General features: G+C 43.3%; 2 protein-coding genes across 4 annotated transcripts in view; one reads left to right on the top strand and one right to left on the bottom strand.

The window, feature by feature from the left end:
- The window catches only part of TXNRD2 (thioredoxin reductase 2), a 31,997-nt gene extending 31,277 nt beyond the window's left edge, over positions 1–720 (bottom strand). The window contains exon 1 of the mRNA XM_033075457.1: positions 633–720. Within this exon, the coding sequence (XP_032931348.1) occupies positions 633–705 (73 nt within the window). The 5' untranslated portion in view covers positions 706–720. The remainder of the gene's footprint in view (positions 1–632) is intronic.
- COMT (catechol-O-methyltransferase) lies at positions 56–23,530 on the top strand. Of its 3 annotated transcripts, none has more exons than XM_033075464.2 (5): positions 56–164; positions 14,176–14,458; positions 18,320–18,513; positions 19,729–19,860; positions 22,291–23,530. In XM_033075464.2, the coding sequence occupies exons 2-5, from the start codon at positions 14,176–14,178 to the stop codon at positions 22,468–22,470; spliced, it is 789 nt and encodes a 262-aa protein (XP_032931355.1). In that variant the 5' UTR covers positions 56–164; the 3' UTR covers positions 22,471–23,530. The 3 variants fall into 3 exon arrangements, with proteins under 3 accessions (XP_032931355.1, XP_032931354.1, XP_032931353.1); XM_033075463.2 differs by lacking the exon at positions 56–164 and adding an exon at positions 4,916–5,097; XM_033075462.2 differs by lacking the exon at positions 56–164 and adding an exon at positions 6,155–6,490.
- Positions 23,531–25,972: the final 2,442 nt, after the last annotated feature.

Below are 25,972 nucleotides of genomic sequence, written 5' to 3'. Positions count from 1 at the left end.
CACCTTCTCGCACTCACAGCTTGACATGCCGTGTGTGCCTTGCCGGGGGTGGGGTGCGCTCAGAGGGAACTGGCCCCTGCTGCCACTCGGCCTCGGCTTAGAGCAGCTCCGGCACACAGAAGCCCGGCTCCCGGCGCGGTGCGAGGCGGCGGGAGCAGCCGCAGGTGAGCGATGATCCCAGTGAGGGCACAGGAGCCGTGACGGGCGAGGCGGGCACCGAGCCCGCGCAGCATCCGAGCCCGGGCGGGAGGGCTTCCCCTGGCAGCGCCGAGCGGGCTGGGAGGCCGCTACCCCTGGGCGCTAACTGCGCAGGAAAGGCTTGGCTGCCTCTGGCAGCCCCACCCCGCTGCACCGTCCCCTGACCCCGGGGATCCCTCAGCGCCCAGGGGCAGAGGGATGGGCTCCACAGGAGCGCCGGGCAAAGCGCTGGCTGCCAGAGCCCTCACGGATGGAGGCGGCCGCCGCCCAGTCCCCACAGCAGCCGCTCGAGTCCGGCATCTGCAGGTGGTGGGAAAAGCTCGGGGGACCTTCCCCGGCCGATTTGGGCGTCAGAAGGCGCGGGCAGCCGCTTCCCACGGGGAGCGGCGAAGGCGCGGCCGCTGCCGGGCCCGAGCCCCGCGGGTACCGCGTACCTGAGAGCGCTCGGAGCGTACGGCACAGCCCTGACACTGCTGGGGGACGCGCCCGCCGCCACAGCGCCGCCATGCTGTACGGCACAGGGCCCCGCGCCCGCCAGGACCCTGCGGGGTGGCCGCGCAGCGCCTGAGCGGAGGGCGGCGGGGCCCCGCCTGAGGGGAGCGCTCGGCGCGGAGCCCTCACGGGGCTGCAGGAGGCGGGCGCACGCTGTGCTGGTGGTGAATCGCACACACCGGCACAGAGTCGTGAGGGTTGGGAGACCCCACGTGTACAAACAGAGCCACCTGGAGAGGGTGGAATGGTGGTTTGGAATGTCTCCAGAGAGGAAGGCAGCACGGCCTCCCTGGGCAGCTGTTCCAGTGCTCCGTCACCGCCAACATAAAGTTCTTCATTCAGAGCTGCTGGCTTGGCTTCACTGAAGCTCAGTACTCGCCCTGCCTGCTGCCGTGGGTAGTGGGTCATTTGTGTTAAATACCACCACAGCCAAACCAGAGTTTGGGAAAAGAGAATCAGATGCTTTTTCTACAGAAAAAGGCAGTCGTGGTTCAGGCTCTGGAGCGTGGGCCCCGCTCACAAGGGGGCAGCATCGAACCATTTTGTTTCAGGAGACACCAATCCTCTGGTCCACAGCTGAGGAGAAATGGCAGGAAATTAAAATACTCCAAAGAAAGTTTTAGACAATTCACTTCACCTGTAGTGTAGCCTCATTTTTTTGGTTCACCCCGTTAATGTTTGAAAATACATGAAACAGGAATTATTATCACTTTGGTAAGTGGATTGATGACATTTTTCCAGCATCATTGCTGTTAAGCTCCACCCCCAATACAAGAAAACCCAAGGCTGACCCCCCTTACCACTAGAAATAGTTACCCACTGCAACAGCAGTAGAAAGAAACGCCTAGAGCATACTAAGGCCTTTGAATTAAAGAAACCTCGAGCATATACAGATACAATCTTTTGTGCTTTTCAAGGTACATGCATGCAAAGTTGTTTTTTGCTTTTCAAGTCAGCCACTATTCTGAGTTGAATCAGACAGTGTTGAGCATGTGCTCTTCACACAGATTTAGTTCAGACATGTAGGATCAAGGGTAGAATTAACTCTCCCCAAACATGAAACAAGTTTATGTGAGGAGATGTCCCTGCAGCATTTTGGTGTTCTGCTGATAAGGAAAGGCCTTAAATGTGGCAAAGCAAAGTTAAACTAAACTGAACCAAATTAAAGGAAGTTGGGGGGTCAGTTTCTTCTGCTGTGTCTCAAGTGAAAGGATGAGAGGCAATGACCTTAAAACGCTAAGGGAGGTTCAGATTAGAAAATACAGCTGGTGCTGTGTGACTCTGTGATGCTGGGGTGTGCCCAGCCCTGGGCTGTATCCCACAGCTTGGGATAAAGCACAGTGCAGTTCCACAGGCTTTCCCATCAGGACCGCCAACTTCAGAATAAAGTCCAAAGTCTGTGCTGTGCCATCCCACTTGCTCATTCTCACAGTCTTGATCCTTGAGAGTGATAGGGACAAACAGCAGTAATGAGAAGTGGGTTGTGCTGATGGTGACAGTATCGGTAAGAGCAGCAGCCCCTGGTATTTCCTTCTGTCAGCACTGAGCAGGTGTGTCTGTGCTGCACTTCAAAACTCTTTTCCAGGGACTGCAGACAGATACTGGTTATCAAATGTGGTTTTTACTGTATCTTTGGCTCAGCTCATATGGCTTTCTACTTTTGATTCTTTTGTGGTTAGCATTATGTTGATTAGATAATTAGTGCTACACATTTTAATATATATATATAATTTAATATAACTTAATTTCTTTTAAGAAAACAAGTATTAAGTCCTTTAGCAGCACATTCTATTATCAGGAATCATTTAGATAAAGCTTTGTGTTTCTGCAGTGAAAGCATATACTTCCAAAACTGAGATGAAAAAAAACTTCCAAGATAGCTATCAAAATTAACATCATATTTCCACTGAATTTTGTCAGTTGTAGCTAGTCATATTTAAAATCATAAATTAACTCATACATTAGTTGTGGTTTGGTTTATTTCCAGGGGGAGATGTTTATTCAATATACTTTAAAAAGTGTGGTATTAAAAGGGTAAAGGAGACACCCTGTATCAGAAATGTACATAAATCCATTCAACAAGAAAAGCTGCTTTGTAAATCGTGAATTGGTTTTGTTGGCAGGCAAACTCTCTCCTTTTGAATTTATTGTAAAGACAGCTTCCAATCCTGTATGTTTCTTTCTTTATAGGAAATACTTTTTATTACCTTTACCAACAGCTTACTTGAATTCTCCCTCATGAAGATGACCAGGACCAAATACTTTTTCTACCAAACCTTTTAGAAATTTTGACTTTTCAAGCACATCTTGTCTTTCCTGTTTTTCTGGTGGAGTTTCCTTCATGTCTTACATTCCCAGATCAGCAACCATGGAGGGTGGGAGAAGAGAAAAAGAGAGGTGTCAGGTAGATACTGGCTTTGGAAGTCATCACTTTGTGTCCCTTTTAGTGGGTGGGGTGGGAAATCAGTTCTCTCAGAGGTTGCATTTTGTGGTGTGACCTAGTGAATAATTTACAGAAGTGTCAGTGAACTCAGCTGGATCACTGGTTGAACTAAGCTGTCTCCTCATGAGGTAGGATCTCTCCATTTGTAGGTAGGACCATCTCTCTCTTTTAAAGATTATTTAAGAGTTATTTTCAGAAATTTGTCTCAGAGTAGGACTTATTCAGAATTTAATCTATGTTGTTTTATTCCTTCCTTAACATAGATAGAACTTCATAGTTTGTCCTGAACAAGTAATTGATTGCAAGGGAAAAAAAAACAGCTGAAACAGATGAAGCTTCAAGTAACACAAGTTCCTGGCTTCGTTCAAATGCTTCAGCATATATTGCCAAAAAACGTGAGGGTAGAAAAGAGAGAAATGTGGTAGGCTTAACTGCTTCAAAGTTTTTGTGAGGAGTTATAAAGTCTTTGAATGCTGAAAGGTTTTTTCAATTTGCCTGATAATCTTTTAAGAAGCACTGTAAACAGTCTAACTGCTTGTATTATCTGTTCAAATTTAGAGAACAACTTTTAGAGTACAACCTGTTTTCTCTTTTAGCTGTTTCCTGTTTTAGATATTGCCAGGCAATTTCCTGATTCAGACATGAGTGGTGCTTCCTTTCTTCAGAATTCCTCTTTTGTGTATTTCTCAGCAAGAGAGACTAGTTTGACTGTGGAAAACAGCAAATTCCCATAAAAGAAAATCCCTCCTGCTATTCTGAAAATGCAAGCTCAAAAGAATTTTCTTCCACTCGGTGTTTCACATGATCTGTGGGGTTTATGATAATGTGCTAGCTCTCCTGTCTCCCTTTGTTTTGGCTTTTAAAAACCAGTCTTTGTCTGGGATTATTAGAAGAAGGGCATGCCATTTGTTGTTATGCCAGGCATGGATTTAGGGGGAAAAGCTCTAGCTCCGTGCTATGCACAGCAAGTGGGAATGGCCCTGCCACGCTGCATCATGTGCTTGCAGCTGGGGGCTCTGTCCATGAGCAAGTCTGCTCAAGTTTGTGCAGCCAGATCAGAGCTAAAGTGGCGACTGTCAGGGTGAGTCAGCCTGAACCAGCCAGTTATCCTGAGCTGCTGCCATTCATGTGATGTTGCTCCCGGGCTAATAGATCTGGTTTTACACTTTCCCACAGATGTGCCCTGTGAATCCAGTACCTGATAGATATCCTGAAGTACCAAACCTGTTTTTTAAGGTCTTGGCCCTACATAAAAATTGTTACACCAATACATTTGTAGCTCTCTGCAGTTCTCTAACCTGGTTGTATTAATATCAGGGCAGATTTTTACTGTCTAGACCAGGATAAGTAATATGGATAATATATAAATTTATGCACTGGGGAGTTTGTAGCATTGTTAGTACATTAGTAAAAACTTGCAAAAATGTCCATACTTATATAGACCATGTGTTAGGCAAACAAGTAAAGTAAAGAGAGGCATAAACCAATGTCTATCAGGCTACCAAATAATTCTTCTCTCGGGGAAGAAAATATAACATATTACAAGATTTCAGCTTTCTATTAACTTGGAAGCCATTTATGGACATTATCACACAGTTTGGGTGGCTTAACGAACTGAACCTCCAGCTTTATCTAATTTGCAGTTATTGCCATTCACCATTTTTACTTATGTAATAAAATATGTAGACAACAGCAAGGGTTACTTGCAGCCATAGCTTTTATCACACAAGTTAACAGCTGTGGGCAGGCAGAAGCAAGTTTGCTCCTCCCATGCTTGAGCCTGAAGAATATAATTCAGCTCCAAGTTAGAAGACTTTTAGAAGTGTTGTCATGGGATGTTGCTTAATCTGGGAAGTCTTGGCACTAAATTATGCTGCTAAGCAGAAGCTGGGCTGACACCACCCACAACTAGCTGTAGTTAATTGCAAGAACTTCTCCAAAGAGCAGCTGTATACTTACACAAGGTCAGTGCTTAGAGTAAGTTTTACTCTTTTAAACTCTTTTCTCCACAGCCCAGCAGTAAAAAAAATTCTCTGCTAATTTGAATTGTGGGAGGCATCAGGGATCGTGCAGACACAACCAGCTTTTGACCAGACAGGAAATTACTGTCAGTGAAGCTGGACTGCAATATTGCTTACCTCATTCTTTGTTGTGCTTGATGTCTGGTTTATAAGAAAATATTTGTAGAGCTAAAGCTCTGTTATACATGGAAGGGATAGTTTAAAGTTATTCTGTATTGGCATTGGGGACTGTGCTGTATTGCAGGGACTTAGTTGTGTTAGAGCTACTAGAAACACTTAAATCTTCACTCACCTATTTTCCCCCACAATTCTTTATTCAATTAATCTGCTTAAAATTATTTGGTTTTCTCTTGTCATGCTCTCAGGTGGTCCCTAATTCTTTCAAGGACCTCCCCTACCATTTGACAAAGCCTGAAGTACCCAGAACTTCAGCTCCTTTTTCTGCTACAATTGGAAGAAAGACATTCTTTAAGTCTTAAAAAAGTTTCTGGGCTTGAGCTTCAAACACTTGCCAACTAGGTCTGAGTTTTGCATTGAGAATACAGGAGAGAACTTTTACCATATTGTGCTTGGGTTTTCAGTTTTTCTTCTGATTTTCTTCGATGGTGCAATTTAATTGCAGCTGGATTATATTGTTCCCACCTCGAAGGAAACAGTATAGACACACAAGCTGAGAACAAGGTTTGTTGTTAGAATAAGCCACCTCTTTTTTTCTTCGAGCTGTTTGTAGCAGAATGTTTTTCCAACTAGAAGCCACAGAAATTCACATGTGCTATTTATAATGTATTGATTGCAGCTCCTCCTGTAGTTGCTATTTAGCCATTTGCTATACATACCTCGCCTGCCTCCAGCAGCACTCTATATTTAACCCGCATGCCTAGGTCTTGTTCCTACCAATTCTGCTCTGGCTGTAGCATGCCACGTCTGAGCTGAAGAAAGAATTAAATCCCTTGGGCCAAATTCATTCCTGAAGTTGCTTGATTGAACACATTGCATTTACACTGAGCACAGATTTGGCTCATACCTGACTTTGTCAGCATTCACTGTGCTGTAACTAAGTAACAAGAGCACTGTCGTTAGGGGACAGATGAATAGCTTTCTCTACGGTTATTAGAGCACCGAGCACCTTTAAGGAGTGCAGAATCTGTGAAAGGAGGAGTTGGGGAAAAGGACACCGCTCCTTTTAGAGTCTGTGTAACAGAACTGATAAGCTATTCCTGTGATGTGATCGAATGTGACTGAATACTGCAGGCTCTTGGACTCTTATTCTGTAAAATCCACAGGAAAGCAGCACAGGAAAAGATCGGAGGGAACAGCTTCTGCTGTAGTAAGAAAGGTACATGTTTGTGTTTTCTTATTTGTCAGGCTTGACATGATGTGTTATTTTAGATAATGTCACTATTTTAAACAGTTGTGCGTATGAAAGAAGTGGTGTTTTCCACATTCTGACTGGCACTCTTTGTCAAGAAGCCAGTCCGTGGGCAGCAACAGCTTTCACAGGGAAAGAGTAGGACATATTTGTGTGTAATGCATTTGTACTGTATTGTAAATCTTGACAGCTGAAAGAAGTGAGATGAGATAACCCTGACTAAATTGAAAATTTAATTTATGGCTATAAGTATGCTGGAATTTGGTATTCATTTGTATTCAAGAAAAAGCTGAATGCAAGTCAAGCTTCAGTTCAGTCACATTTGGCTGAATAGCTGCTTTTATAAGTGTTTTGCTGCAGATGTATTTTATGGAGGTTTTAATTCTCAAGAGGGAGTTCTGCTACTGTAAAATATCTCTGAAGAAGAGACAAAAAGCAAGTACTTTTACTTTTGTATTTTACAAAATGTACTTTTATATTTTAGTACTTTTTCTAGCCCTGTTGGTGCTTATAGAGTGTCCTTTTGATGCCCATAATGGATACTTTTTACTTTCTGTCCTTTACAAACAAACTCACATTTACCAATAGTGTCATCCATGTCATACTGATGAACTCTGTAAACAACATTAAACAACCTTTACTTTGTCTCTGCACTTCTGCTTACTCAGTCATGGAATTCTCCGACAAAGCCCTCAGGTTCAGAACCACATGCATTTGCACAGCCTTGAAGTATTGAAATACAAAAGTAAAACTTCCTGATTTACAGCTTTAGTTTGCATTAATGAGAAAAGAGTTTGATCACATTAACAGTGCAAGAGACTTACTTGCCACCCAAGTTTAGCAATATTTCTCAGCAGTCTGGTACCCAGTTTACATCTGCCAGTCTCATACTGTTTTCTTTCAGCATTCCTTCAGGATCACTGGAATTAAAAGTGACTGGGAATTTTTTGAAAAAACATAATTTTGGCAGCAGTCCTTGAAAACAGATCTTAATGTGTGAGGCCATTCTAAAGCTCTCTCAGAAAGCAATTTCTAGACAGAGACCCTCTGTGCCCACTCCAGGCACTTTTCTGGGGGGAGCTTTCACTCAGGATTTGAAACCAATCCCTACCTTGCTCTATCTCAGGCTCCCTCTTCCCACGCAGTGTTTGGTTACCTGCTGTGCTGTGGTGAATCCCACCTTGCCTGGTGTGTTAGAGTTGTTAATTTTCATAGAAATAAGTCATCATTTCAGCAGACATTTCCTCCCTAATCCTTCAAATCCCTCAGTGGGTGTCCTCATTACCAAGTTTCAGTTGTGCACTCCCCCCAGCCTGAGGAGCAGCCTGTGGACAGCAGAAAGCTGTGCTGAGAGGGACAGATTTACAGTAGATTAGCTGGTAGCCTTGGAAGCAGGGCAGGAGCATAAAGTGGGGATTTGGGACACTAAGGATTCAGCCCTTTGATATAAGGAAGAGACTGTGAACTAGGTCTGTCCTGAGGACAATTAGTCATTTTGGTCTTTCCTCTTCCAGCCCTTTCTCCCTACCTTAATTTGAGGCAAAATCATTCAATAAGAGCTTGATTTTACCTCCTGGGGGATATGAAAATCTCAGCTGGAAAACTTTTCACAGACCAGCTCCTAGTGTGCTGTCAGGGCAGAGCACTTTCTACTCTTGTCAGTCCATTGCCTCCCTGGTAGGATTTGTACAGTTCTGTTGAGCCACCCTAACCACTGGTCTTAAACATTGGTACAAACAGTGCAAACACATCTGGAGTGCTGCAGTAGGAATAAGAACTATCAGAAACAAGCACTTCCTAGGGGTACCTGAAAGGGTGTTATTCCTGAAAAGCTTTGCTTAAGGCCTGGTAAAGTGAATTTCTTATCCTTGAAGAATTCTCTCACCCCAAACTCTGGCTTTAATCATGCAGTGTGTTCACTAGGTCAGGCTGGATTAGATTGCTGCAAATTCCCATGGACCTGCTTGCTGGATAGAGATGAGGCCTCTCTGTGTGGCCAGTTCATTCTAAACACTGCACTTCTTTATGGGGCACATAATGATTATATAAACCTTCTGCTTTGGGTAATAGCACTGAATACCATCTAGAGAATGGCTACTGGGAAGGGAGTTTTAAGTGGGTAGTAATTATCCTAATTGAAATCTATGTGGGGAGAATGGATTTAAACACCCTTATGAAGCTTATTTGATGGGGCTCCCAAGTAGGCAATAGGCACTTCTCTGTTCTTTTCCTTTCATTCAGTGAGAAGAAACTTGTATTTGTTTTCTTTCAAACTGAGAAGAGGGAAGAAAACAAGACAAAAGGCTATGGGGGCAGAAAATAATCATCAGAACTTTGCATTTATAGAAGACAGAAATTTTTGTAGTCATGGCAGTGAAGCTAAATTATGGTAATTAAAAGAAAACAAAACAAAAAAAAAACCAGAGAGGAAAATCTAGATTTCAGGCAAGAAATAGTGAAAAATTATATAAAGTCTGTCCAGATTGTTTTCATGATGTCAGTGGAAAATCTGAATGTCAAACTCCCAGACTAAGTTTCCATTGAAATACGAGCTATTTGGCAATATGATGATGATTATTCTTCTTCACAGAACAGTTGCACTCACTTGAAAATATATAAACAGTAACGAAAGAATAGAAGGTAAAAAGATATTTTTTGACCTTTAAATGTACTAAATTACGAAGCTGTTGAATTGTGTTGCCTACAGCAACAGGATTACAATATGTTTGGCAGAAGTTAGTTTAGACTTTCTGACCAAAATACTCTGCCTTTCTTGCTCTGGGAAAACATCAAGAAAAACAAAATGCCACAAAAGAGAGATTGCCTCATTCAAGACAGCGTAGGACTAAAAGTCAGAAACTCCAGTCCCAGCACAGCACGGCTCTCCTCTGGCCTAGTGCAGGACATTGTTAAAATATGTGTGGAAATGTGCTGACTCTTCTGCATTGTTTCCACAATGCTTCATAAACAGCTAATATGTCCTTACCAGTGTGCAAATCCTTCAGTGCATCAGTGTCTAAAGGCATAATTTCAGCAGAAGCTGAAAAAGGTTGAATGATAAAAACTTATCAAGTGCTCCTCATTCACCAGGTTATGTGAGTTAATAAAGTCAAAATTAGATTCTAAACCCTTTAGCACCAGAATGCTAAAGTACTGTCTGGATGCGTGGAGACTTGTAATGAACTCTTAAACAACCAACCAGTACTTGGCAGTTAGATTAAATGCATGAAAAATTATAGCAAGTCTGGATGTACCATCTTTCCTCAAAGGCCTCAACTGTCAGCTGGCTGAGAGCCCTTTAGGAAAGCATTTGAAGCACTGCTTGTCTCCACTTTTTCCCAGTTGTTCATAAACTCAAGAATAATAATGTCACACAGGCATTCGCTGTGCAGACAAAACTACTTTGCCTTTCCTCAGGTGTTATCTGTACATTCATAGCAGGAACTCGCCTGAAAAAGATTAATTCAGTTTTACAAGGCCTTGAAAGTTTACACACTAGCAGTAACTTTAACTCTTGTGGCAACACAGAGGAAGATAAGACAGCTCATCCAAGGCCAGATCAGAAAAACATTGCCAAAATGAGAATCACAGCTAAGTCCCCTGGCTCAGGGTCTCAAAGTTTATTCTCCTTCCAGCCCTGGAGATTAGCAGCCTAATATAAGTGCTGTCTTTGTACAAAAGGGTGGGGTTTTTTTTCTGATAATGTTTAGGATTTAATTTTCAGTACAAAGCAAAGCAGTTATCAGTTTATTCAAACTAAAACTGTAATGAGACGCTCTGTAATTAGGCTTAGAAGGAATCACCTTGATTAAAAAAATGTTCTATCCAGCAGTTTTCCACCTCACAAGCATTTCAATATCTGTCATCTCTTATTTTTGCATCTGTAGGAAATTGCATCTTATTAATTACTCATATTGTAGTGAATTAAGCTTCAGAATAGTTAAATAGTCACATGTGATACTACTTTAATCCACTGAGTGTGACTCTCACTAGGGTATATGCTTTTGTTAAAACTTAGACCATTCAAAGATACTTACTTTCACATGCGTATTTTTCTTCTCAATAAACATCAGTTTTTAGCAGAGGGATGTTTGGTTTGGAATCAGAGAAACAGTTGCAATCAGTAGTTTATATCACAGTTCCATACACCTTCCTCTAACAGTGTTATGAAAACTTCATACAGTTTTTATGAAACATTTAAAAAGATCTCAGTTCAATCTCGTTACTCGGACTTACCTTAAAATTGATGATGCCAGTTGTTCTAATCCTTATTTTTCACAGTCAGGGAATTCTAAGAGCAATTATTTTTTAGAAAAATGTACCAGAAGATTGATAAATAGCATTACTGAAAGATCCTTATTGTAACTTTAGGTGAAATGGCTGGAGTCAGCTGCATGAGAATAAAGAACAGGATGTATTGGTTTGGGCTCCATCACATGGGCAGTTTTATGATTTTAGAGAAATTGAAGATCAAATGATAGTAAGGGGATACTGAATTCCCTAACTTAACATCTGTTGGCGTAATAACAGATCCCTAAGTCTGAGCTAGTCTCTTGATGTTTCATAGCCATTGGAATGACTTAGGTGTTTCATCTCCACAAGCAGGTAAGTTGGGGTAGCAGATTTCCCACATTTTGTGTTTGCTTCTCTCTTTGAAAATGTCTTTTTAAATCTCTGTAAGCTGAAACAGAGGTACTCCCATTCAAATGCTGATTGTTTGATTCTGGTGTGCATCAGGGGAAAACTGCTGAGCTGCATTATCAAGTTATGATTTGGTCTTATGAAACCTGCCAAAATGAGTAAGATTAGATGCATAAGAAAATAACTCAGTGCTTTAGAAAGAATCATCAGTAGTTTGACAGGCTTGGGCATGAAATTTTAATATGTTTTCTTTTAAACTCTGTCTTCTGAAAAACAGATGTACTGATATATGTTATTCATTCTTTCCCATAATGTTGTCCCTCCAGTTTTCTGTTTATGCTCTTGCTGAATTTTTCATTTGCCTACTATTTTCCACTTCAAATTTTAGCTTTCAAAGAGAAGGCTCCCTTTATTATGGTGCTTCTAAAGCACAGAAGAGGTTGCAGTGCTAACCTGTGTATTTGGAACCTCAGTATAAGCATTAAATAATAAGAGTGGCTGCCTTGTAATAAGTGGTTATGGGAAACTTGACTGTATGCAAGCTCAGTTTTATTGCATACTTAATGAATCTCATGAATCCACATTAAAGCTAAAATTGCTGTTGCATTTTCTAAAGCTGTCATAACACGACTGTCTCCTAGGTAGTGGTAGTTTTAAATTGGTTGAATTACACACTTAATTTTCATATCAAATATTTTCCAGCTAAGAATATGAAAGCAATTACCTATTTTGGTACAGATCTTTTTTCCCTCTGGGTGCATGACCATCACCAATGCCTCTTGCTTTTGGCAGACTGCCTTAATAGTCTACTGCTGTCACTAAATTTATTTTCACACCTAAGAAGACAGAAATTAAGAGGGACAAACTTTGAAAAACACTGTGTTAAAAAGAAGAAAAGAAAACCGAGATATGTCCGTTTCTCTCTTTTTAGAAGGTACCTTCTCTGGAAAGTGGTTTTCAGGATAATTGCCTCCTGAAAGAGTTTGCTAAGAACAACCCATACTGCCAGTTTATGAAGGTGCTGGGGTGTTATACAGAAATATTAATAATAATAATAAAACCCAGTAGCTGAAAAACATTCCTCAATACCTCAAAATAAGTGAACTCATCTAGGAATGGAAAATCAGCATGTACTCTGTAGGTTGTTTCTACCTGTGAGCAACTTCTGGGGAGGCAGGTGGGCTCTGCTCATGTGTGGTAGCATTCATGTGGGATTCAAGTGCAAAGATCTGAGGCACTGTAAAAAATGGATCCCTCTGAGTATTTGATTCAGATAGTCAGTTTGAAAAAGAAGACTCAGCATTCCTGCAGGACAGGGAATTGGGCTGAGTTTGCCTACAGAGGCAGTCTCTCCCTGTTTTGAGAAATCTCATTAAATGGTCTCATATCAATTGCTAAGCAACAAAGGAAGAAAGCTGTTTCCTCAAAAATACACTGCCTAGTTCATCCTGCTGCTCCCATCCATTCCTGCTGTCTGACAGGTCTTTGAAGGGCAGCCCCAAACATGCTGGCAGGATCTCATAGTGCTGAAGCAACAGCCTGTGCAAGGTCGCCTCAGAGAATGGTGAAGTATCTTCCATTGTGACCAGAGGATTATGTCTGGCACAGGTCTGCAGGAATTCTGAATGCCAGCAGTCTCCAGTCCCAGAGAGACCTGACTGTGGCTGGACTGTAGCCACCAAGTGAGCCATGGGTGTGCAGGGGCACAGTTTCAGGTGTCCAGAGGCAGGAAGGTTGGAGACCTGCTAGCCTCAAGAAGGGTTTTCTGGGGTCCATCCATTCACTGGAGTTCAGAACAGTTACCTCTCAGCTGTGTCAGTAATCCAAATCCATCAACAATGACTATATAATCAACTAAGCCATGAAAGTCAAGTAAAGACCAGTCAAGTGGAGCTAGAGAGCTATTTTATGTTAAACTAATGATCTTTTCACAGCCCTATTGAAGTTCTCAGTTGACAGATAATGTCAAACGTTTTCATGTAGAAAAACTAAAAAAAAAGCTGAAATCCCATCTGAAAGGTGCAGGACCAATTGGGCCTGGTCCATAGAACTACTACTGCACAGAGGGAAAGAAGAAAAATTGACATCCATTCATGATCCTGTTGAAGTAATGAAGCAGGCTCTTATTAGGTAGGAAAAAATATTCAAAAGGTCCAAGATGCGAGATTTTCATGTGCTAATGATGCTGGCAGGCTCTGAAACGAAATGCCTGCGATCAGACTTTGCAAGAAAAGCATGAAGGGTAACTCTTAACATTGGTGACTGCTTAAAAGCAAAAGAAATAGACTTTTGACAGCTCCAAACAAATCATACTTGTTCTGCAACTAAGATAAGAGGATGGGTGAACAAAATCAGCTGTGCTGTATCTTGAGCATATCTCCATGGAAACTCAGTCATCCTCTGAAGTCAAAATGTGTTCTGCATGGTGATTCAAAATTTAAATGGTGGGATGGATTTTCCCCATGTATGTATGCCAAGTCCCACTACAGAATGAAAGTCAGACCATCCATAAAAATTAGGATTTTTCTGGGACAATATTTGGGGAAACAAAAAAGAGAAGCAAGAACAAGGAGGAAGAGATTTGGAGGAATATTGTTATCTCCTAGAATGAGATAATCCCTTTGTCATTAGTCTTGGGGAACCTAGGCAAAATTTTTGAGGATGTTGTAGCTCTTTTTGGAGCTAGAACAGATTTGATGCTGGAAGCTCCTCGTGCAGTGGCATGCTTGGAGCCAGGACTGAGCAGCTGTGTGGGGGAAGGGACCAGAGCATTAAATAAAGCTACTTGTTGACTGCCTGTAAAATTGGCTTCTAAAGGAAATGCTACAGAGCACCATCCATTACCAAGCAACACAGAGCCTTTTACAGCTACTCTAGACACAGTCATTATTAAACTCTGTGTGTTCCTGGTAAGTATGGTTGGTTGTGGGTTATTTAGCTCAGTATTTACAAAAAGGACAGCCCTTTCCTGTGCCACCTTAACCCTGGGCTGTTTTTCTCTTTTCTTCCAGATGCTGGAGAGCTCTTCCATCCCTTTGTTCATTGTCTTCATCCTGCTTTTCATTTTGCTTATCATTGTGTTGCTCATCAGGAAAAATGCCACTGCTGCCCTTATCTGGAATGAAATAATCCGGGAGAAAGTAACCAATTTCATCATGAATCAGAGCAAAGAACAGAGGATTTTAAATTTTGTGCTGCAGAATGCAGTCCGAGGAGACCCCTGCAGTGTGGTGGACACTATAGATAAATACTGCTCCCAGAAAGAGTGGGCCATGAACGTGGGCAATGAGAAAGGTAATTGCAGCAGGGATCAGCCTCTGAAAAGATCCTTCAAGACTAGCACATCTCATTGTACTCACATGGCAACTTCCATCTGTTGGTGCAGCAAAAACCCCAACCCACACAGCCTTGTGGTCAGCAGAGTAGTTCTATGGACAGTGGTGCCTGCTCGTGCAGATGTTTTTGAGGAGGAGTATCCAGTGACATCCAGAAAGTCACAGCACCAGATGTGGTTTTCTGTGTTGTGCACACTGCAAGTGTGTAAGCAGAGCAACTGATGGGAAAAATCCAGGATTGCATTATACCTCACTTTATACACAGGGTGCCTTTAAGGCATAATTCATTATGTATAATACTTTCAGGTCCTTAACAATAAGATAGCAAATTGAAAAAAACCCCAAAATTATGTTTAACTGTATGAATTTTGTGTATGCAAGGATAAATTAGAAGTTTCTCTTGAAGGGAGAAATCCTACCCATGTCATACAGTATCAGACATTGTTGCTATTTAGCAAGTAAATACAGTAATTTCACGACTATAAGGCGCACCCTTTTGACTAAAATTTTCCCTCGAACCCGGAAGTGCGCCTTATAGTCCGGTGCGCCTTATCTGATGTACAAAGCGGCGAAATTTGCCAAACCGGAAGTGTGAGCTGAGAGCCGTGGGGGGAGCCGGAAGTGCCACTGCAGCTGGCTGGGGGCGGGCCCGGAGGCCCGCGGCACTGCCCCTGCCGGGTGGAGGCGGGCCAGGGGGCCCGAGGCACCGCCCCTCTCCGGTCCAGGCAGTCCTGGGGCCTCATGGCTGCCGGGTGAATGTGGGCTAGGGAGGCCGCGGCACCCGCCTTCCCGGGTCCAGGCAGTCCCGGGAGCCCACGGCTGCCGGGTGAATGTGGGCAAGGGGGGCCGCGGCACCCCCATTCCCGGGTGGAAGCAGTCCCAGGAGCCCACGGCTGCCGGGTGAATGTGGGCAAGGGGGGCCGCGGCACCCCCATTCCCGGGTGGAAGCAGTCCCAGGAGCCCATGGCTGCCGGGTGAATGAGGGCAAGGGGGGCCGCGGCACCCGCCTTCCCGGGTCCAGGCAGTCCCAGGAGCCCATGGCTGCCGGGTGAATGAGGGCAAGGGGGGCCGCGGCACCCGCCTTCCCGGGTCCAGGCAGTCCCGGGAGCCCACGGCTGCCGGGTGAATGTGGGCAAGGGGGGCCGCGGCACCCCCATTCCCGGGTGGAAGCAGTCCCAGGAGCCCACGGCTGCCGCGTGAATGTGGGCTAGGAAGCCCACGGCAACCCCGCTCCTGGCTCCAGGCAGCCGCGGGAGCCCATGGCTGCCGGATGAAGGCAGGCTAGGGGAGCCGGCAGCAGCCCGTTCCTGGGTCCAGGCAGTCCTGGGGAGCCATGGCTGCCTGCGATGAATGTGGGCTAGGAGGGCCACGGCAACCCCGCTCCTGGCTCCAGGCAGCCAGCGGGAGCCCATGGCTGCCGGATGAAGGCAGGCTAGGGAGCCGGCAGCAGCCCCGTTCCTGGGTCCAGGCAGTCCTGGGGAGCCATGGCTGCCGGCGTGAATGTGGGCTAGGAGGGCCACGGCAACCACGCTCCTGGCTCCAGGCAGCCGCGGGAGCCCATGGCTGCCGGATGAAGGCAGGCTAGGGAGCCGGCAGCAGCCCCGTTCCTGGGTCCAGGCAGTCCTGGGGAGCCATGGCTGCCGCGTGAATGTGGGCTAGGAGGGCCACGGCAACCCCGCTCCTGGCTCCAGGCAGCCGCGGGAGCCCATGGCTGCCGGATGAAGGCAGGCTAGGGAGCCGGCAGCAGCCCCGTTCCTGGGTCCAGGCAGTCCTGGGGAGCCATGGCTGCCGCGTGAATGTGGGCTAGGAGGGCCACGGCAACCCCGCTCCTGGCTCCAGGCAGCCGCGGGAGCCCATGGCTGCCGGATGAAGGCAGGCTAGGGAGCCGGCAGCAGCCCCGTTCCTGGGTCCAGGCAGTCCTGGGGAGCCATGGCTGCCGCGTGAATGTGGGCTAGGAGGGCCACGGCAACCCCGCTCCTGGCTCCAGGCAGCCGCGGGAGCCCATGGCTGCCGGATGAAGCAGGCTAGGGAGCCGGCAGCAGCCCCGTTCCTGGGTCCAGGCAGTCCTGGGGAGCCATGGCTGCCGCGTGAATGTGGGCTAGGAGGGCCACGGCAACCCCGCTCCTGGCTCCAGGCAGCCGCGGGAGCCCATGGCTGCCGGATGAAGGCAGGCTAGGGAGCCGGCAGCAGCCCCGTTCCTGGGTCCAGGCAGTCCTGGGGAGCCATGGCTGCCGCGTGAATGCGGGCTGGGGGGCCGCGGCACCCCCCTTCTCAGGTGGAAGCAGTCCCGGGGGCCCATGGCTGCCGGGTCCAGGGTGGCTCAGTGGCTCGCGGCACCGCCCCTACCGGGTGGAGGCGGCCCCGGGGGCCAATGGCTGCCGGGTGGAGGCGGGGCCTCGGCCAGCAACCCCACGGGGTGAGCTGGGGGCGGGGCCTCACTGCAAAAAAAAAGTGCGCCTTATAGACCGGTGCGCCTTATCTGATCTACAAAGTTGCAAATTTTGCCGAATCCGGGGGGGTGCGCCTTATAGTCCGGTGCGCCTTATAGTTGTGAAATTACTGTAATCTTGTTCTTGTCTCCTAAAGAAAAATATGGGAACAAAAACTTTTTTTTCATAGCTGCAAGAAACCAGCAATCTTTTCAGAAAACTATAATGGCAAAATGTTAATATGTTCCCTTATGAATTAGAAACAAAAGTACCTCTTGCTGGGAAATTTCTGGGGAAATTCTCTTAGTCTGGGATTAACATAGTTAATGAAATACAACTGTAAGCATTGTAATAAAAAACCTCTTCTGACATGGGTAAAGTTTTTCAAAGTAGCATACCTGGCTGGGGTGCTTAGGGCAGAAGAACAGTGGATCATGGCTGAGTAGGAATACTTAAAGCTCTAAACTTTGAACATTTATGATTCAATTCTTAATAATTTTACTCTAATTTTGCGCTGATAGCCTTTCCTCAGGTAAGAGCCATCAAAGCTAGTGCATCTTTAGTCCCTGTCACTTCAAGAGTGACTACATGGTTCCAAGATGTCTCACCATCATCATCATCCTCATTAACACCCAGAAAAATGCCCCTTAATGACCATAGCTTAGTATAAAATCCTTTCCAATACTTTTTGAGTTTAGTTATCTAGTTTCTAGACATACAAATAAGTGGAAATTTCTCACAAATAAATCCTTTTCTTCAAAAGGACTGAATATAGTACACTGTCACTTCTTTTTGGGAACATTTTCTGTGGTGAACAATTGACTAATGTTTTCCATCCCACAAATTCATGCAATGAAACCAAATCTTTTGCAACTTTGTAAGTAGACTTTTCTTTTTTCCTTTAAAGATGAGTATTTAGAATAAGAAATTTTATATAAGACTACAGTGTGTAACATTAACCACAAATATGAGCACTCAAAATCCAGGAGTTATATATTCCACAAATATGGCCAGTTTCTTCAGTGAGTTCTTGGAAAAAATTGCTGCCTTTCTCCCTTCTAACATTATAAATTAGTTGATTCAGGGAATTACTTAAGTTATATTCAGGGAATATAATTCAGGGAATTCCTTACTCAGAAATGTGTATATTGTGAAGCTAAGATTTCTTTCATTTGAAAGTTTGCACTTTAAAACTGAAAATATCCATGATTAACTTGATCACAAACCAGTTTGCAAAGGATACAGTATATAATTTGATATCAACTCTTAATTTTGGAATGTCCTGAGTAACTGAGTACAAGGATTTTTAAAGTTTCTTGTCACTAACTTACTCTCCTGGATATGAACCAGTTTGATTTTGTCAAAAGGTAATCTTTTCCCATTTTAATCAGGTGAAATTCTAGACAAGACAGTGGAAGAGGTCAATCCTTCAGTTGCCCTGGAGCTGGGAACATACTGTGGCTACTCAGCAGTGAGGATTTCTCGGCTGCTGAAGGCTGGTGCTCGTCTGCTCACTGTGGAGTTCAACCCAGAATTTGCTGCTATAGCAAAACAGATGATTGAGTTTGCTGGAGTACAAGATAAGGTAAATACCATTTTGTCTGTAACCACTACAGCAAAACTGCTTAGATTTTGTTTGCCTTTTTTTTTCTTGTATCCATAGGCCTTATAAATTTAACCAGCTCCATGCTTAGTTACAGTGCCTGACCTCTCACAGCAGGATTTCACTACGTTGCCTTCCAGAAGCCAGAAGAATTGGGTTTCTCAATATAAACTAAAAGGTTCAAATTGGTGTCAAGACTGACTACAAAAAACTGAATCATAGTCCAATTTGTTAGGAAAGCTCACAGGAATCAGTTGTATTATGTGCAGTGGACTTCAAATGAGAAGTATTTACCCAAACCTAGCTGGTCACACTACCCGTACCTTAGTTTTGTGCAGTCAGAGGTGTTTTGACTCTATAGCTGGTTGAGATGCAGGTGTTTCCAGTCCATAACCCCCAGGTTGGGGGATTCATGCCTGAGAAGTGCCTGTCTATTCAGCAGACATCTTACTTCAGTGGAGATGGAAACACTGGAGGAAGTAAGTCCTTCCTAAGAAGGGACCTTCTAATGTGTTTCTTAACTTCTTGAAGAGAACTTGAACTACTAGTGACATCTAAAACTGTATTTCCCCATCTGATTTAACCTCCTGATCAGCTATGAGTCATAAACCAGCTATTTCCTTACCACTTTCTTCCTCCTCTCACTGTATATGGTGTTTGCCTAACAAAAATCCACATTCAGCAGCTGCTTTCAGTTTAACAACAATTACTCCAATAAACCTGTGAGGAAGATGTAATAGCCTCTGTCCTGTCTCTTTCCTCTCCTGGCCAAATCAATTTTACATACTGTAGCCTCCATCTTTATTCTAGACTAACCTGTTCTCTGCATTTTTTGCTTCCCTTGGACTACAAGACTCAACTGAGATGTAACCAAAAAAAAGTAATTAAAAATACCGTTTTCAATGGGAGACTCTCATGTTTCCAGTAAAGACACACATTATACAACAAAAACAATAGGTCCCTTTTTCTGTTGTTAATTTAAAAACCAACAAAATCCAAAACACCTGAATTCATATTTTGGAACATAACTGAGTTGGTTTGTCAAAAATAAAAAGTACATTTGACCTAACCCCACCAATAACTGACACAGTACTGAGCTATGCATAATCCCTGATGTCTGGCTACAATTTAAAATGAGCTGGGAGCAAGTGATTTTTCTTAATGGTTCATAATTCATCAGAGGGATTCGTATTTCAGGTAAAACTCCTAGAAGGTCCTTCAGAGGAAATTATTCCCCAGCTGAAAAAAAAATATGAAGTGGATACTCTGGATTTTGTCTTCCTGGATCACTGGAAAGACAGATACAGACCAGACACCATCCTGCTTCAGGTCAGTTTGAACAATTCCAGTCTTAAAAGTAAAGTAGCAAATATCTTAATGTCTGTGAGGCCTCTATTCTTTAAGAGGGACATCATTTGATGTAAAATGAAGACTGACAGCCAAAGTAGCGGCCTTACAAGAAAAGAGGATTTGAAGGATGGGACCCTAAACTTTTGTTTAGGAGAACTGCCAACACTACATAGCTCAGGACTCAGTGAGTACTGCTGAACCATTCTGTTCCCTGAACATACAGGTGTGCAGTAGAAATCCCACCTGGAGGAGTGCATGGCCTGAGTCTTACACTCCCTAGGAGTGCCTGTATGGTCACCAACCAGAACACCTGAGCCAAAGCCCATTCTGATCCTGGGAGAGGGTGAGGCTTGGACCAGCATATCCCAGCTCCACCTCTCTAATTTCCTCAGTATCCCTTTTTTTGCCTGAGTCTATGGTGCCAGCAGAGCCTCTTGATGAAATACCATTTTGGTAGCACAGAGCATGACTTGTCTTGGAGTTTTTACACTCCACCTAATTAATTGGCTGCAAAGCAATGTTAAGAAGAGCGCAGACTGCCCTAGCCAGGCACTTCCTGGGGAAATGCTCTCTGACTATCTCCAGCCCCAAATGTGGAAAAATTCTACTTATTTCTTTCCAAGCTGCCTTAACCATTACTATGGGTGTTACAAAATAAGTTGGCTGTAACAGCAGTAGGCAGTGGCAGAGGACTTCTGGATAGGAAGGTGTTTTCAGATGTTAAATAACAGATTGACAACATCTGTACCTATCAATACAGCATATACAGATACTCTCCTATCTAATAAAATGTTCTACAACTGTTTGTATGGAAGTGCCATTTTCCAATTATTTTCTTCACAAATAAATCCACTTTTTTTTTGAGTCTGCCTCTTAAATTGAGAACCTGCCAAATACTTCCTGACCCCAGCTTGAGGACTACAACACTGTTTTCTGATCCAGGCCCCCCTGGTTTTTTAGTTTTAAGCTCTGTCCTCCAGACAGCTTTTTAAAAAAGGAATTTGTTTTGGGTTATGAACAGCTAGTATTGAATTTACACAGCAGTAGCTGAAGAAAATGTTCCCTCCCTACAGTTATTTTGTACTCAGAGAATGCTTTCTTTTAAACTGCCTGTGTAAGGATGACTGAGCTCTTCCCACAGCGCATCCTTATCAGAACTTGGCCTTCACAACACAGCCAAAACAAATAGACGGTTTAGTTCCATGGTAGTGGTAAGTCTGATGTAACTGTGATATAAAGTTGCAAAAAACTTCCATAAAATTAAGAGGAGAAAGACAAAGAAAAGATCCTCAAATTTTCTCAGATGTCACAAACTTTCTAAAATGTATTTTTGGCAGGTATTGCAGTATGAGTAGTGAATATGAAGTATGAATATATTCAGATAAAATAAATATGTATTGGAAGTGGTCCAGACAAAAAAGCCAACGTGAAAGAGCATCTGAAATCCTGATGACCAGTGGAAAATCCAACATGTTGTCTTTTGCAGGCTTCTGTAAGCTGTGCAATAGAAACAGACTTGAGGGTATTTGACATGTCTCTAAAATCACTTCTGCTGTGCTGACTGGTGTTCAGTGCCCAGAGGCAAGAGCAATAAGCTCAACGGCTTCTGCAGGACACTCATCAACAGAACTGGGAGTGACAAAAAACCCCCCATGTTTGGGCTACAGCTACTGCCTGTAACCTCACGATAACAACCAGGCTGATTTAACTAGAGACTTTGTTCTAAAACAGCTGGGAAGCCCAGATAAGCAATAACTTCTAAACAAAATGTTCCAGTAAAATTAGGTTTTTAGGTTTACTGAGGATAAACACTGCACTTGAAGTGACTATTGCAAGTTAGTTATGTCTTCTGGAAATTTGTCAGAGGGATCTTCATTGTGCAGAAACCTTGCTTTGTGCCCAGATCCTGAACAAAATGGCACGAAGTTGTTTAAGATGAAAGGAAAACAAGCATAGAAAATCCTTCATTCTTTTAGTGATTTCGGAGTTTGAGACTGGCCAAAGCAGCACATGCTGCTCTCAGGTGATGTAAAGAGCTACTACAACAGTTTAATGCCATATTAGAAAAGTTTTTAAACGTGAAGCATGACAGCCAAAACAAAGCTACCTTACTGATCATGTAGATACAGCTGGAAACAAGCTGAGGAGCAAACCACACACTTCCACTTGATTTGTTATTTCAGAATCAGCATCTCTAATGTTCTACTAATAAACAAGAAACTCAGCAAATGACCACAAAAGATCCTAGAGTTACTCAGGTTCTCCTGTGTCTCTTCAACCTTCCAGATCTGTACCACAGTGGGTTTGTGGATGCAGGCACTCAAGTATACCTGGTTAACATGGAAGTACATTACATTAAAGCCAATGTCTGATTAACAGCCACTATGAAGCCATTTCTCTTCTTTCTAGGAATGCAACTTGCTGAGGAAGGGCTCAGTTCTTCTGGCTGACAATGTAATTTTCCCAGGAGCTCCAGATTTCCTTGACTATGTCCGCAAGAGCCCCCATTTCCAATGCACTTACTACCCATCTCATCTGGAATATATGCAAGTGGAAGATGCTATGGAGAAGGCTGTGTTTTTGGGATAAAGAGAGTCATAATCAACTTTTGTTTCAAATGATGGAAATACAGAAGTTAATTTGTCCATGCTTTACAGTTTTTTAAAATATTATTATTTTTTATTTTGGAGCCTGTAATTAAACAAGCACTAGTGATCTTTTTAGATGAGGTAGAAACCAAAATATGGAGTAAGTCAGGCCTGTGCCATTGTTCCACATCAACTTGGCAAACCCAAGGCGATGTACATTGCCTTGCCTAACACATCAGCAAACAACAGTCTGTTATTTTGAGCTCATCTTGCACAACCACAGGTTTGGTTTAGGGAGGAGAAATACACTGCAACTTCTGAAGACTTGTGTCCCCCAGCTAAACTCATTAATCATTAACAAGAGTGGAAAAAAAATCCATGTTGCAAGAAAAGACCATTTCATGTGCTGTTTTTGCTAAATTACGAGCATGCCTCTTGATGCTGTGAAGGCTCCTATTGTGAGATCAGATGCTTCTTTGCACAGTTACTGAAAAGTTAATAATCTCTGTGTGAAAGAAAAGAGCACACACTGGAAGAAAACAGACCCACGCAGTGTTGAGAAAAACAAAACAGAATTTTGAGAGCACAAACAAATGAAATTATTAATCTGTCCATGCAGAGGCAGGGAAAATGAAGTAGTAACAGATTAAAATAAACACAGTAGCAGGTTAACAAAAGGAGCAGACTCCAAAAGAATACAAACTTACCTAACATTTGACCTTGAGAAAATGCTGTTTATTCCCTCATTATTACTGTGCATACATAGTACATGCTTTTTAGGGGCAGAGCAAGCTGCTTACTCTGAAGTGCTGGGTATGTTTAAGATGGTATAAAGTCCAGAGAGAATGGGTTTTAGCAGGTGGGTCCTGCATGCCCTTGTTAAGCCCAGTGCTGTTACATCATGTGAATAGTGTGGGTTGTCATTGAGGATTCAAAGCCAAATACGAAATCTTTAACTCACCTGAATGATGCAGAAGTCCAGCAGCATTTCCTAGCATGTCCTGCTGCGATTATATAAGGCAGCAATGGTCACATTTATAAATAAAAAATTAAAAACAATAGAGCAGGGGCATGACTTTCATTTTTTCCAATGAATTCTGTACTCCATGTGAGGCTTCCAGACTTGAAACAGCCACACAAAGATCTAACAGTTGAAAATCTGTGTGAAAATCAAGGATAGCCATTTTTGTCTTTCCCAAGCCTGTTAAAGTTTCTTCCTTGTACAGCCACCTTACTGCAGTGGTCCCTCCCCTGCGCTGCACAAAACCCACCTCCAGGACATCAGTAACAGAGGATCACCAAAAGAAAACTAGAACAGGCTAAGGTGACATTTAGAAATAGTCCAAGCAAACCATGGTGACTCAGCCAGTAAAGTGTGCATTTCACAGGGATAGGAGAAGGCAACACTATCAGTGTTTTCCTGACAAGTTAACTCTGTCATATCAAGAAAGACACAAGATTTCCTGTACTGGGTTAGATTATGCAGAAGCAGCCTCAGGTGACTCTTTTGCTGTTTTGTGTAGCACCAACACTGAGTTCTAACACCTCCATCTTGTACTCCAAGACAGTGATTAGTTCTGTAACATTGCTCAGCAGCACATCCTCTTGGCATTCAGCTCCACTCCAAGTCATTGAACCGAAGTCCTTCAGGTGGTTGGAAGCAATCTTTGCAAAATTTGCCATGCAAAATAATCTTCAAGCACATTTACTGGCATATACAAGTTTCTAGAGAAAACTGGAAAATCTGGATACATACGGTGGACCAGAAAATTTGTCTGTACATCTAAAGCCTTGACTCCAAAGAATCCTCGCCTGCTAGTCCTAAACACCTTTGCAAGCCAACAGACACTCCTGTCACATCAGGGAACATCACACAGGCTGATGAGCAAAGCGGTCTCAGAAGGATGAGTATGTAAACAGGTAGACTCCTTTGCATTTTTACAAGAGAGGATCAGAAAAATGCAATCCTACTGCTTGTTAACGATCAAAATTACTGTTCAAGAGACTGTTAAGAAGATTAGCAAAGGTGGGAACCTTTAGAGTGGATATTTCAAAAGATGCAGTATTGAATAATGTATTTGTAATACATGTGGCAAATGTAACAGCCACCTTTTAGTATAAAAAGGTATTTTAGTTCATTAGAATGCATCTCTATATGGCAAACTGTAAAAACAAACACATTGTATGTACTATGAGAATATTTGCAGAATTCCAGATGTAAGAAAAATTTTTCCACTTCACTACATTTTTGAAATGCTGTTAATTATTGGTGGCAAGGGATGCAAAGAAAAAAGCCTGACTCAGTTTGCATGACTGACAATTAGAAAAAAGGCTTTTGGTCAGTTGAGCAAATATGATCTGGAGTCACTGACACATAAATGTGAAATCTCCCAGGAAGAAGAGGTGCTTTGCAAAATAGTCATGCTTTGAATTCTGGGAGAAGCAAAAGGCAGACAGTGGATCTTGTAATTCAAACATTCTAAAAACCTACTGAGTGTTACTGCAACATCAGCTTATTACAGTTAGAACACACAACCTATTCTTGCACAGACTGCATATGGAATGGCGCATGTGGAACATGTGTTTAAGAGTGCCCTTCAGAGTGTACCACTGACACAAAGCTCCCAAGGGAAACTCCCCTGAATAACACACAGCTCTCTGCAAATTCTCATGACTCATGTCAGAAATGGATGATTTCACCAAATACTGGTAATTTACATCTATTCTCCAGATGGAGTTACTGTCTAGGTAGTCTTAGTGATTCAGGCAGTACCTGAGAGTGAGGTCTGGTTTCTGCCAGAGCCTCTTTATTACCTCAAAGGGACATGATACTGCCTTTCAAAATACTGAACCAATTTGGTGTACAAGAAAGAAGGACTTAAGGGCAAGTCAAACCTAGCACTACCGCCTTTTGCATAACAGCACCCATGGAAGCAGTCCTTCCGTAAGGATTTACTTGTCTGAGTAAGGAGCAGGCATCACATGTTTGTACAGGAGCCACTGCCTCCTCCCACAGGAATGGTTAATGAGAAACAGCTCACTGGAGAATTCTGAGCACTGAGTCAAAACACTAAATGCAATGAACCTACAGAAACTCCTACAGGAACAACAAGAAGAGAGAGACCACTGAGATCCCAGCTCTCCCACTCAAGGTGACACCAGCAGGGCAGTGATGTGTCCTTACTTAGCTGAGCAGTCAATCAGGAATCAGTTATAAGGTACCTTACAAATAACAGCTATGATTACTGTGCACACACACACACTCTGAACAGAGTAGCAGAGTTTCAGTCTTTGCCTCTGTCTCTACAGCTCAGTCAATGACATTATAAAGCATCTTCCTGTTTTAAAAGATCGCCCATCAGCTTGTTCTAGAACAAGATTCTGACACTGCTGTGCTTCAGAGACCTTCAAAGTAAGACACTGGGCAAGAGACCCTTGAGGACAGACTATTACCCCAAGACTTCTGAAACAGATGAGGGCTGTGATATTTCTTGCCCATTGTT

This window comes from Catharus ustulatus, chromosome 18 (assembly GCF_009819885.2).
Source record: "Catharus ustulatus isolate bCatUst1 chromosome 18, bCatUst1.pri.v2, whole genome shotgun sequence".
NCBI classification, from domain to species: Eukaryota; Metazoa; Chordata; class Aves; order Passeriformes; family Turdidae; genus Catharus; species Catharus ustulatus.
This window is presented reverse-complemented; position numbering and strand designations above follow the sequence as displayed.

What these genes read in the sequence shown, in the direction of transcription:
- COMT (XM_033075464.2), top strand. Translation starts at nt 14,176, where the DNA reads ATGCTGGAGAGCTCTTCCATCCCTTTGTTCATTGTCTTCATCCTGCTT. An exon ending in GAACGTGGGCAATGAGAAAG is followed by an intron (nt 14,459 to 18,319) that starts GTAATTGCAGCA and finishes CATTTTAATCAG; the next exon opens with GTGAAATTCTAGACAAGACA. An exon ending in CAGACACCATCCTGCTTCAG is followed by an intron (nt 19,861 to 22,290) that starts GTCAGTTTGAAC and finishes TCTTCTTTCTAG; the next exon opens with GAATGCAACTTGCTGAGGAA.